The sequence below is a fragment of the Theropithecus gelada genome, chromosome 16 (assembly GCF_003255815.1).
Source record: "Theropithecus gelada isolate Dixy chromosome 16, Tgel_1.0, whole genome shotgun sequence".
Taxonomy (NCBI): Eukaryota; Metazoa; Chordata; class Mammalia; order Primates; family Cercopithecidae; genus Theropithecus; species Theropithecus gelada.
In genome coordinates, this window is record NC_037684.1 from 26,245,153 (window position 1) to 26,259,082 (window position 13,930).

General features: G+C 45.5%; 1 protein-coding gene across 2 annotated transcripts in view; it reads right to left on the minus strand.

Annotated features, from left to right (window-relative positions):
* Nucleotides 1–11,853, minus strand: part of NPEPPS (aminopeptidase puromycin sensitive) — a 104,440-nt gene extending 92,587 nt beyond the window's left edge. For both annotated transcript variants that reach the window (XM_025360918.1, XM_025360917.1), the window contains exon 1: nucleotides 11,373–11,853. In XM_025360918.1, coding sequence (XP_025216703.1) covers nucleotides 11,373–11,633 — 261 coding nt within the window. In that variant the 5' untranslated portion in view covers nucleotides 11,634–11,853. The remainder of the gene's footprint in view (nucleotides 1–11,372) is intronic.
* Nucleotides 11,854–13,930: the final 2,077 nt, after the last annotated feature.

Genomic DNA, 13,930 nt, shown 5'->3' on the forward strand with positions numbered 1-13,930 from the left:
CAAACAAACAAACGAGCATCTTGGTCCATGTTTTCCTGTGCACACGTGAGAGAATTTTTCCAGGGAAAGAAACCAAATAGTGGACTTTCTGGATTGTTGCACATAAATCTTCAACTTTACCAAAAACTGCCAAACTATCCTCTAGACTGGTGTCAGTTAACATTCGCATGAGCAAAGAATAAAGAAATCCCACTTTCAGCATGTTCTGAAAAACTTTAATATTTTTGACAATCTAATGGGTATTAAATGATAGTCCTGGCCAGGCACAGTGGCTCACGCCTGTAATCGAAGCACTTTGGGAGGCTAAGGCAGGTATATTACTTCAGGTCAGGAATTCAGCACCACCCTGACCAACATGGTGAAACCCCGTCTCTACTAAAAAAAAAAAAAAAAAAAGGCCGGGCACGGTGGCTCACGCCTGTATTCCCAGCACTTTGGGAGGCCGAGGTTGGCGGATCACGAGGTCAGGAGATTGAGACCATCTTGGCTAACATGGTGAAACCCTGTCTCTACTAAAAATACAAAAAATCAGCCGGGTGTGGTGGTGGGCGCCTGTAGTCCCAGCTACTCAGGAGGCTAAGGTAGGAGAATGGCGTGAACCTGTGAAGCGGAGCTCGCAGTGAGCCGAGGTCGTGCCACTGTACTCCAGCCTGGGTGACAGAGCAAGACTCCGTCTCGGAAAAAAAAAAAAAAAAAGAAATACAAAATTAGCCAGGCATGTGGTGCATGCCTGTAATCCCAGCTACTTGGAAGCCTGAAGCAGGAGAATCACTTGAACCCGGGCAGTGGAGGTTGCACTCAGCTGAGATTGAGCCATTGCACTCCAGCCTGGGAAACAAGAGCACAACTCTGTCTCAAAAATAAAAAAATAAAAAAATTTTTAATGACAGCCCATTGGTTTAATCAGAATTTCCCTGATTACTAATAACATTGGTTACTATGCATCTTTTCTCATATACATATGTGTGTGCGTGTGTTTCATTAAGTTTTTCCACTGTGAATTGCTTGTTTAAAACTCTTGTGCATTTTTTGTTGTTGTTGTTGTTGTTGTTTTTGAGATGGAGTCTCGCTCTCTCACTCAGGCTGGAGTGCAATGATGCTATCTTGGCTCACTGCAACCTCCGCCTCCTGGGTTCAAGCGATTCTCCTGCCTCAGCCTCCTGAGTAGCTGGGATTACAGGTGTATGCCACCATGCCCATCTAATTTTTGTATTTTTAGTAGAGATAGGGTTTCACCATGTTGGTCAGGCTGGTCTCGAACTCCTGACCTCGTGATCCACCTACCTCAGCCTCCCAAAGTGCTAAGATTACAGGCGTGAGCCACCGCGCCTGGCCGCTTGTGCATTTTTCAATTTAGTCATAACCTTGCCTATATGCATTTATTTTGCTGTTTTAAACACAACTTCAAATTCATTTCCAGACATCTGAATGTTCTAAATCTAAAATAACAAAAACACAGATGCCCTAAATCACAAAGAAATGCCTCCAGAAGCAGGTAAGTACAGCAAGCCATGTGGAAGCTGTGCACAACCCCTTAAAAGGAGGAGATGGTAGCCATTTATTGCAGCCAATGAATTATTGCTATGGTGACTGGCAGATTTAGTGCTGACAGATCTTCCAATTTTTTTTTGTTTTTGCGACGGAGTTTCGCTCTTGTTGCCCAGGCTGGAGTGCAGTGGCGCGATCTCGGCTCACCGCAACCTCTGCCTCCCAGGTTCAAGCGATTCTCCTGCCTCAGCCTCCCTAGTAGCTGGGATTACAGGCATGTGCCACCATGCCCGGGTAATTTTTGTATTTTTAGTAGAGACGGGGTTTCTCCATGTTGGTCAGGCTGGTCTTAAACTCCCTACCTAAGGCGATCCGCCCCCCTCGGCCTCCCAAAGTGCTGGGATTACAGGCATGAGTCACCGCACACAGCCTGATCTTCCAATTTTTTTAGAAAAAACTATAAATTCAGATTTCATGTGCAGTATCTCAATTTTTTATTAATGGTAACTAATTAAAGTTTTCAGAAACATTGTATAGACCAAACAAAATCTGTGTGCAGGTCAACAATGCTCTTAGACAACTGAACATACCACAAAACTAAGAACATCAGAGTAATATGATATCTGCATGAAAAATCTATATATGAGTAATCATTTTATTAACAACCAATACATATTTAAACATGATTAGCTGGCAACTAAAATTACCTGACCTAAATGAGAGAGAGTAAGTTACAAAGTCTACAATGAGCTATTCAAAATATCTAACACATAAAGTGAAAATACCTTGGCTCACAAAAAAAAAAAAAAAATGCTTCTCATAAATCTTCGTGATTCAAAACAAAGATGTCACTTCATGAATGGCTTATCTTTAAAGTGGCAATATTCCTTTACACTGTTTATTTCACCAAAACATACCTAAACAATACTAAAACCTGTGTGTCCAACTGGCCATTTTAAGCACTACAGTTGAACAAAAAACAAAAAGAATTCTTGGCCTATTCAGAAGTTGACTTAAAAATTCCGCAACATAAGTTGCCGGGCACGGTGGCTCACGCCTGTAATCCCAACACTTTGGGAGGCCGAGGCGGGCGGATCACGAGATCAGGGGTTCAAGACCAGCCTGGCCAACATGGTGAAACCCCATCTCTACTATAAATACAAAAATTAGCTGGGCGTGGTGGCGGGTGCCTGTAATCCCAGCTACTCGGGAGGCTGAGGCAGGAGAATCGCTTGAACCCGGGAGGCAGAGGTTGCAGTGAGCCGAAATCGTGCCATTGCACTCCAGTCTGGGTGACAAAAGCAAGACTGTATCTTAAAAAAAAAAAAAGGCCGGGCGCGGTGGCTCAAGCCTGTAATCCCAGCACTTTGGGAGGCCGAGACGGCCGGATCACGAGGTCAGGAGATCGAGACCATCCTGGTTAATACGGTGAAACCCCGTCTCTACTAAAAAGTACAAAAAACTAGCCGGGCGAGGTGGCGGGCGCCTGTAGTCCCAGCTACTTGGGAGGCTGAGGCAGGAGAATGGCGTGAACCCGGGAGGCGGAGCTTGCAGTGAGCTGAGATCTGGCCACTGCACTCCAGCCTGGGCGACAGAGCGAGACTCCNTACATTTAATAACTGCTTTGCCGACTCATTTATGTTGCTCCTTTTGTTGGTTCATACATGGGAGGGTGTATATATATGTGTATGAAAATGCATTTTTCAGGCCGGGTGCAGTGGCTCAAGCCTGTAATCCCAGCACTTTGGGAGGCCAAGACGGGCGGATCACGAGGTCAGGAGATCGAGACCATCCTGGCTAACACAGTGAAACCCCGTCTTTACTAAAAAATACAAAAAACTAGCCGGGCGAGGTGGCGGGCACCTGTAGTCCCAGCTACTTGGGAGGCTGAGGCAGGAGAATGGCGTAAACCCGGGAGGCGGAGCTTGCAGTGAGCTGAGATCCAGCCACTGCAGTCCAGCCTGAGAGACAGAGCGAGACTCCGTCTCAAAAAAAAAAAAAAAAAAAAAAAATTTAGAAACACAAAATAAATGAAGAACTTACTGGGGTATGCTCCAATGGGTAAAATGAATAAAAACCTTTCTGAGTTTGAAGTGTATGCCAGCAAAATAATAACCATGGTTTAGTCACTGGTCTTAATCATTATCTAGGCAACCACACTTTCACCCATCAACATCTACAGTGAATTTCACAGTAGCCAAGCAGTTAATCCACCAATGTCAAGATACCTGTACAACATTATACATGCCAAATCACACTGCGCATTACTATTGCAACCATTTGAGAGAAAGTATTTGTGCATTTTGGAAAGGCACCATGCACAACATCCAATTACAAGTTCCAACTCCTCCTGTGTTTAAGGGAAACTCACCTGTTTACACTAATGAATTAAGCTGTTTCTTGAATTGCTACTAATTTTTTTTTCCAGGATACTACCATTTCTGGAAGGGTGGGAGGGAGGAACCAAAGGAACAAAGGTACTTATCTTAAAAATAGAAATCCATTCAAATTTTAAAAATTGGTCAGTATCCTATCTCATATTAGAGATGCACTGATTTAAAAATTGACCAATAGCCGGGCGCGGTGGCTCAAGCCTGTAATCCCAGCACTTTGAGAGGCCGAGACGGGTGGATCACAAGGTCAGGAGATCGAGACCATCCTGGCTAACACGGTGAAACCCCGTCTCTACTAAAAATACAAAAAACTAGCCGGGCGTGGTGGCGGGCGCCTGTGGTCCCAGCTACTCGGGAGGCTGAGGCAGGAGAATGGCGTAAACCCAGGAGGTGGAGCTTGCAGTGAGCCGAGATCGCGCCACTGCACTCCAGCCTGGGCGACAGAGCAAGACTCCGTCTCAAAAAATAAATAAATAAAAAATAAAAATAAAAGTTGACCAATAATGGGATAATCTACGGAAAGTGTCTGTTTTAGCACTTAGTGCCTCATATGTAGTCATCACTTAACAGATGTTAAGACATACACATACACACATAGGTTAAACTGTACTCTCATATCATCTAACAGCACTCACCTAACAGTTTATAAAGCTTCTGATCAGAATGATATGAAGTTTAAAAACAATGTATTGTATTATATGGCACTTTGGATATCAGCATACGTGTACTACCCCAAGAAGGTAATTTCAAATATCTGTTTGGACATAAGTGTATGTGCTGACTACAACGCAGTATAACACTGCTCTTTGTGATGCTGCTCTTCCCAACAGTAGTGCTGACCTGATGATGTAGTACATGATTTCTCACCTTTGACACCTTCATGATAGTAAATATTAGCTGTGTGTTCCACTATCGAAAAAACAGGTAATAATTCAAAGAAATTTCAGCATTAAAATCTTCAGTTTCCAAGTTTAAAACAGAAGTAAAACAAGGTTGGCATATAAAAGTACATTGATAACAAGCCCATTTTCAATTTTTCTACTTGATGTTATTAAAGAATACAATGTTAGTGTATCCTTGCTTTGTTTCAAACCCAGGGTTAAGTCTTGTTGGCCTCCTATATAGACTGTACTTCAACTGAGTCAAATACTAAGTAAGGGCTGTACCAAAGAGGCAGCTTGACACCTGGTAACAACTTTACAATGAAAGTTTCCTATGAGCTAGGGAGGCGAAATCGGAAATAACATTTTCCTGAATGAATCTTTACTACAGTCACTCAGGAACATATCTTACATTTACTACAGTAAGACTCAAGAGGGGTTTTTCCTGATTGCCAATGTCTTGAGATTTTAGTAAAAGAAAATCTCCAGTGTGACAATTCCAAATGCCAATCAGTCTGAAGCCTGAGTCACTTTTGCCTAATAAAACTGATTTCACCATTAAAATAGCAATAATTGTTGCCTTGGTGGAACAGTTTTATAATAGCTAAAGACAGTGAGAAGCAAATAATCAGTAAACTCAAGTTGAGCCAAGTTTTCCAACAAGAGACACTGAAAAGAGCCACTTGCAGAAGGTCAAAAATAATTGCCATTAATGTAAAAATGCAAAACGCACAGAATATTGGTATGTGATGTTTGTGGCTACTAACATGCAACTAGACTTTTAAACTATACATAGGAATGAAAATAAATAATTACGCACCTACCTGAAGACAGAAGCTACTTCTACAGGTGGGGTGGGAAGAGATGGAAATGGGCTTTACTGGTATCTGTGACATTTTATTCCCCCCCCCAAAAAAGCATACACAGTCTGATGAAAATGGGGCAAAATGTTAATATCTGTTTAATCTCATAGTGTGTGACTTTCTTGTATTTCTAAAATATTTCCTAATTTAAAATAAAATTTTGGCCGGGCGCGGTGGCTCAAGCCTGTAATCCCAGCACTTTGGGAGGCCGAGATGGGCGGATCACGAGGTCAGGAGATCGAGACCATCCTGGCTAACACGGTGAAACCCCGTCTCTACTAAAAAATACAAAAAACTAGCCGGGCGAGGTGGCGGGCGCCTGTAGTCCCAGCTACTCGGGAGGCTGAGACAGGAGAATGGCGTAAACCCAGGAGGCGGAGCTTGCAGTGAGCTGAGATCCGGCCACTGCACTCCAGCCTGGGCGACAGAGCAAGACTCCGTCTCAAAAAAAAAAAAAAATAAAAATAAATAAAATAAAATTTTAAAGAGATTACAAGTGACCAAATGAACCAAGAACCACATACTTGCATGGTGTTCAAAACGAAATCACTAAAATCTAAGAACTAATCTCAGTTAACAACAAAAGCCATTAGAAGGCTCAGTTCTTTCCCACTGACTCACATACAGATTAGAGTAAGATTTACTTTACAATAAGAGCAGGCTCATTTATGTGGCAAAGTTCAGAGAAGCTTCACAGATAATTTACTACTCAAGACCACATTTACCCAGGTTGTATCAGAGTATCAGTTATATCTAGAACCAGGAAGTTAAAAAAAAAAAAAAAAAAAAGGCCTGGAGGAAAAGCCAAAATAGGTGATACAAAGTCCATACAATAAAACGCATATCCTTTACTCAGAAGAGAATCCAACAAACTCTCACATAGAGATTGATTTTTCAGCCCAAACAAGCTTGTTTATCTGGCTACTAAGGCTTCTTCAGATGAAGTTTAGTAAAATACGAGAGGGAAGAAATTGCACAATAGGCAGCAATAAGGCACAATAAGCAGCAAGAAGAATATGAGGGTAAGGAAAACAAAACAACTTTAAATAACAGATATGGGCTGGCCGGGTAATACAGGTAATACAGACATGGGCTGGCCGGGTAATATAGGCTCAGGCCTGTAATACAAAAATTAGCTGGCCTTGGTGGTGCACACCTGTAATCACAGCTACTCTGGAGGCTGAGGCAGGAGAAACGCTTGAGCCCAGGAGGCAGAGGCTGCAGTGAGCCGAGATCGCGCCATTGCACTCCAGCCTGGGCAACAAGAGCAAAACTCCAACTCAAAAAAAAAAAAAAAAAGAAGCTGGGCGCGGTGGCTCACGCTCGTAATCCCAGCACTTTGGGAGGCTGAAGCGGGTGGATCACCTGAGGTCAGGAGTTCAAGACCCGCCATGGAGAAACCCAGTCTCTACTAAAAATAGAAAAAATTAGCTGGGCGTGGTGGCGCATGCCTGTAATCCCAGCTACTTGAGAGGCTGAGGCAGGAGAATTGCTTGAACCTGGGAGGTGGAGGTTGCAGTGAGCCGAGATTGTGCCATTGAACTCCAGCCTGGGAAACAAAAGAAAAACTCCATCTAAAAAAAAAAAAAAAAAAGAAAGAAAATATGCAGAATTTGGGCAAAAAATTTGTAATACAGGATTGACAATAACCATTTAGGTGCCAAATTTTTCACCTGCCAAACAATCTACTATATCAGCAACTCTTCACGTAGTGCCAATTTGGTTATCTCCAATATGAATATTTTGTCAGTAGAGGCCAGGGGTTGGCTAGGATATCCTGATTTCTGGCCTTGAATGATAAACTTAGTTTCTCTGGCACAGGTAAAATATTTCCATAAGAGAAAGCCCAGCTGGGCACGCCTGTAATCCCAACACTTTGGGAGGCCGAGGAAGACAGAATGAGGTCAGGAGATCAAGATCATCCTGGCCAATATGGTGAAACCCCGTTTCCAGTAAAAATACAAAAAAATTAGCCAGGCATGGCGGCGCATGCCTGTAGTCCCAGTGACTCAGGAGGTTGAGGCAGGAGAACTGCTTGAACCCAGGAGGCAGAGGCTACAGTCAGCCAAGATCGCGCCACTGCACTCCAGCCTGGGCAACAGAGCAAGACTCCGTCTCAAAAAAAAAAAAAAAAGAGAATGCCCAATTATTGTACCAACCACTACACACTCATAATCATTAATAGTAGTCACACACAGAAACTTGTAATTCATTTTAATTAATTATCCACAAAGGGAGAGGATCAAAATATGGAATATCTACAAAAGTCCACTGCTCTCAAGTATCCAGTGTAAAGGGAGGGGACAGGGAATGAAATAAATTTTGGGCCTAGAGAAACTTCTGTATAATAACAAATTTTCAAAACCAGATAAATCACACTAATGTGAAAGACAACTAATTTTTCAACCACTGAACATCAACTAATTTCTTCACCTTCTCCAGCAGTCTACACCCCAGTCTAGGTTAAAAATCCACTAAGTTGGCTGGGCATGGTGGTTCATGCCTATAATCCTAGCCCTTTGGGAGGCCAAGGGAAGGGGATCACCTGAGGTCAGGAGTTCGAGACCAGCCTGGCCAACATAGCAAAACCCCATCTCTACTAAAAATACAAAAATTAGCTGGGTGTGGTGGCACACACCTGCAGTCCCAGCTACCCGGGAGGCTGAGGCAGGAAGACTCGCTTGAACCTGGTGGGGGGGCAGGGTGGAGGCTGCAGTGAGTCAAGATCATATCACTCACTCCAGCCTGGGCGAAAGAGCTAAACTCCATCTCAAAAAAATAAAAATAAAAAATAAAATAAAATAAATCCACTAAATTTCTAATATGTAACCTGTACAAATACTCTGGGCTTATCATAAAATTCTGTAACTAAAGCAACTAAGCAACTTGCATGTTTTGCATTACGTGATTCCAACTGTTACAAAACTGATCCAATATCAGTTATAAATACGTTTCCACAGATAAGAATTTTGTCAATATTTTTAAATTCCCACAAGATACCACCTAATGCCACAATTTAAATGTACTGCTCTAATTCATGGATTTCAAAAACTTTAATATATGCTTTTTACTTCTTACCAATGTTAATTCCTCTTTTACCCTTCCAAACATGTCAATTAATACAATTTAAAAATCCAATCATCCTTTAATAAAACCTGTTGGAATTCACTATTGTGTCATCCTTGTGTTGCCATCTAGCCTGAAAAGAATTTCTGGAAAAAAAGTGTTTTAAAAAGTTCGTGTTACTTTAAAAAATCCATTTATTTCCTTCTATCAAATTAACAAGCCCCTGTTAATATCTAGTATATCACCATATGCTCCCTCAATGGCACAAACCAGTCTTCCACAAAAGTAGAAAAGAGGTAAGGAGAAACATGTCACTGTTTCTTGTTCTATCCCGATACTTAAACCAAACTCAGTTCTTTAATAAGTAATCATTTAAAAAGCTGTACTTTTTTCTGGACTTTTCCCAAAATATGTTTGCCTCCGAAAATTATGAACCCATTTTGGCAACTAATAGGGTGAATAAACAAATGTTTTTTTAATGTTACTCTTTTCACATAATGCAAACCCATTCACCACTAGGTTCTCTTTCCCAAAGGTTTGCCAAGTCACAAGACACACTACTGTTTACAATCCCTCCCATCTGCCCCTTGCCAATATATATCAAACACTCTAGTCACTTGGCTTAAACCATAGTTTCCCAAATAACCTTCTCAAATTCTAATTTAGACCCAAGATTCATTCATTCTGATTCATACTTTTAATGGAAAATTTTTAAATCACCTGATTTTCACTAAGTTCTACCTTTTGATGCTGCCAAATCCTAGAGCCCTCTTGCTTTCACACCAGTGCCCCAAATGAGACAGCTATGTTATCTGTCACAGATAAGTATATAGATAACTGTACTTTTAAATTCTGTACTTTTAGATATATTTTTAGTCTGAATACCGTACCCTCTTGGCTTTCTTTTTTTTTTTTTTTTTTTGAGACGGAGTCTCGCTCTGTCGCCCAGGCTGGAGTGCAGTGGCGCGATCTCGGCTCACTGCAAGCTCCGCCTCCCGGGTTCACGCCATTCTCCTGCCTCAGCCTCCTGAGTAGCTGGGACTACAGGCGCCCGCCACCGCGCCCGGCTAATTTTTTGTATTTTTAGTAGAGACGGGGTTTCACCGTGGTCTCGATCTCCTGACCTTGTGATCCGCCCGCCTCGGCCTCCCAAAGTGCTGGGATTACAGGCGTGAGCCACCGCGCCCGGCCAACCCTCTTGGCTTTCAAAGACAACTACCAACATTCAATTCATTCGAGTACCAGTCTTCATTTCCTTCATTTCATTGCTATATACACCATGTTCTTTAAGGTTGGAGCCTACTGATTTCCCCCCACCCCAGACTGCAGTAGGAAGAGAAATGAAACAAAATATATTTACTAACATTCTATTTACAGATAACTATCAAAGAGTTCCCATTTTTATTACAGGCTTCCTATTACATAGTATCATAAATGTCTATTGTTCAGGATGTTTGTCGGGCATCTATACTGATGGTCTCCAAAATCAAACAGATAATGCTGCGGGAGGAGGGAGGGAAGTATGATTCACCAAAAACTGCAGTGAAGAGTAATGGAATATTTTCACCAGTGGTATGTTATAACTAATAGCTTCTTTCTTTCTTTCCTTTTTTTTCTTTTTTTTCTTTTTTGAGACAGTCTCACTTTGTTGCCCAGGCTGGAGAGTGCAGTGGCGCGATCTCGACTCTACAACTTCTGCCTCAGCCTCCCCGGAAGCTGAGATTACAGGGGCCCACCACCAAGCCCCGCTAATTTTTAGTAGAGACGGGGGTTTCACCATGTTGGTCAGGCTGGTCTCGAACTCCTGACCTATAGTGTGCCCGCCTCGGCCTCCCAAAGTGCTGGGATTACAGGCATGAGCCACCGCGCCCAGCCAGCTTCTTAGAGGAAGGTACTGCTAAGCAACCATCACGGTAGCAATAAATCCACCAGCTTCGAAGGCTGCAAAGCTAGGAAGATAGGAGGAAAAGCGGAGATGGGGTCCTCCCGCAGCTTCTCTAGAGGTTAGAAGAGAACAAAGTCACTGCTGCACTGTCACTTGAGGGAAAGGGGGAGGGGGCGGATCATCTTGGAAACCCAGCCCCTGGGCTGGAGCAGGCGGGGAGAAGTCAGCGAGGCTGCCTGGGATTAACATTCTCATTCTCACCCTCTTCCCCTTCTAGAAGCTCCCCTCCTCGCTCCAGCGCGGCGGCCAGAGTCCCAGATGACCACCCCCTCCAATGTATCACTCAAGGGGTGTAGAGAGAAACCAAAGAAAGAACTGAGTCAGGTGGTTGAGGCAGAGCGGGGACTCCCATGACCTCTCCGTCCTCCCTCAACACCCTCCAGCCTCCCCCAGAACACTATCAAACCCAGAAGGGTCCGGGGCGGGGGGAAAAGCCCCACACAGGTGTGCTCGCCAGGGAGGGGCGCAAGGGCCGGGCCGCGGGCTCCACAGAGCTCCCGCAGCGCGGCCCCAGCCCGAGCCCCAGCCCCAGTCTCAGCTCCGGCCCCAGCCCCTGCCCCGGCCCCAGCCCCAGCCCCAACCGAGCAAGGCAGAGCACGCCGACCCCGGCGCCCCGCGGCCGCCCAGCCCCGACCCGAGGCCCGCCCGCCCTCCCGGCCGGGCCCTGAGTCCAGCCCGCGGGCGCGGCCTAACTGCTCGCCCCGCAGCTTGCCCCGGCGCCCGAGGGTCGCTGTACCTGGGCGGCGGCCTCCAGCTTGCCCTCGAAGGTGAAGTCCAGCAAGTCGGGCTTGAGGCAAAGGCTGTAGTTGATGGGGGAGACATCGGCAGGCAGCCGCTCGAAGGGCCTCTTCTCCGGCATCGCGGCGAGGCCCAGGCTGTGGAGGCGGCGGCGGCGGCGAGAGGAGCGGCTGAAGAGGAGAAGGAGGAGGGGAGGAGGCGGAGGGCCGAGGAAGAGCAGGCGGCGAGCGAGGGAGGGGGCGGCAGCTGCCAGCCACATCCACCGAGCGCGGGAGACCGCCGGAGGAGAGCGACCTGGGGAGCCTGGGGGGCGGGGGAGAGACCCAGCCAGAGCGCTAGGGGCTGGGTGGGAGGCGGTGCGGGCGGACTGGCGGGCGAGCTGCCTACGGGTAAGGGGGCGGAGGGGAGGGAAGGGGAGGAGGGCCCGCAAGGAGGGAGGGAGAGAGGGAGGGGGTGGCGGCGGCGGCTGCGTGCGCGGCCCCGCCGGCCGAGCGCGCCCCCGTGGAGGGCGCGCGCACGCCGGGGCAGAGGGCGGAGCGGCGAGGGCGAGGGCGCGGCCGGCGGGGCGGGCGGGCGCAGGGTCTCCGGCGCGAGCGCGGGGCCGGAGGCTGCTCCCGGCGCTGCACCTGTCGGCGCCGCTCAGGACTGGGGGCGGCCTTCCAACTGGAAGGAGCCGGGAAGGGCTTGATCAGAGGAAGGAAAGGCTTAAGGGGCCCCTGGGCTGCCTCGGGAAGTTGAAGCCTACGCAGTTGGTCAGTTCAGCCAGGGTCGCATGCATAAAATACCAGTTACAAGCAAAACCCCAAACTGGATTCTGCCTCCAGGTCAGCGAAAAGCCCTGACTTGAGGCTCTTTGTCCTCAATTCCTGTTAAGTAGCAAATTCAAAGGATGATTTGAAAATGTTTTGTCATAAAACCTTTAATAATCTAGGTTATATCAACCAATGAGATTTGGACTTTCGAGGGAGTGATTTCAAAAACTAGGTTTTTGTTTCCATGATTTAATGTTTAAAATGGGATGTTTCGGCAGGGCGCGGTGGCTCACGCCTGTAATCCCAGCACTTTGGGAGGCCGAGGTGGGCGGATCACAAGGTCCGGAGTTGGAGACCAGCCTGGCCAATTACGTGAAACCCTATCTCTACTAAAAATACAAAAATTAGCCTGGTATGGTGTCATGAGTCTGTAGTCCCAGCTACTTGGGAGGCTGAGGCAAGAGAATCGCTTGAATCGAGGAGGCAGAGGTTGCAGTGAGCCGAGATCACATCACTACACTCCAGCCTCAGCGACAGAGCGAGATTCCGTCTCAAAAAAAAAAAAAAAAAAAGTGTGGTGACATGTGCCTATGATCCCAACTACTCAGGAGGCTGAGACGAGAGGATCACTTGAGCCCAGGAGGTGGAGGCTGCAGTGAGCTGTAATGGTGCCACTAGGTGACAGAGTGACAGAGTGAGGCCCTGTCTCAAAAAAAAAAAAAATGAAATAACATTTCTTAAATGTTATTTAAAGTGTCAAAGGCAAGGAGATTTATTCATAATCCTCATATTTCTTTACAGAAATTTCTCAGAACCCTGTAATTTCCAAAACTGAATGTAGTATGTTGTAATGTCCAGCAGAAACATACTGTGAACCACTAGGTAGTATTAAATCTTATAGTACCCGCATCACAAAAAAGTAAAAAGGAAACAAATGAAAACACATCTTATTTAACCCAACATATCCAAAATATCATCATTTCAACATGTAATCAATATAAAAAATATTAATGAGGTTGGGCATGGTGGCTCACGCCTGTGATCCCAGCACTTTGGGAGGCCAAGGCAGGTGAATCACCTGAGGTCAGGAGTTCAAGGCCAGCCTGACCAACATAGTGAAATCCCGTCTCTACTAAAAATACAAAAAAGTAGCCGGGCATGGTGGTGCATGCCTGTAATCCTAGCCAGCTACTCTGGAGGCTGAGGCAGGAGAATCACTTGAACGCAGGAGGCAGAGGTTGCAATTAGCTAAGATCATGCCACTGCACTCCAACCTGGGCAAAAAGAGTACAACTCTGTCTCAAAAAAAAAAAAAGTAATGAGGTATTTTACTTATTTTGTTCACACCAACTTTGAAATCCAGCGTGTACTTTACATTTATAGCACATCTAAATTCTGCCTATCCACATTTCACGTGATCCATAGTCACATGTGGTTAGTAGCTCTTGTACTGGGCAGCACAGTTTTGGACTCTGGGCCTGGCCTCTTAGCCTCTGAATCCTACATACTTTTCAGAAAGGCAGACTGAAAAGCTGCAATCCTTTCAAATTAAGGTGTGAGATGGGACCTTTTGTTATATATATGTAGTTCTATGACCACTTACTGGTCAGAGAAATAATAATTTAAATAACCTTTTTTTTTTTTTTTTTTTTTTTTTGAGCTGGAGTCTCCTCTGTCACCCAGGCTGGAGTGCAGTGGCATGATCTCAGCTCATTGCAACCTCCATCTCATGGGTTCAAGCAATTCTCCTGCCCCAGCCTCCTGCGTAGCTAGGGTTACAGGCACCCACCACCATGCCCAACTA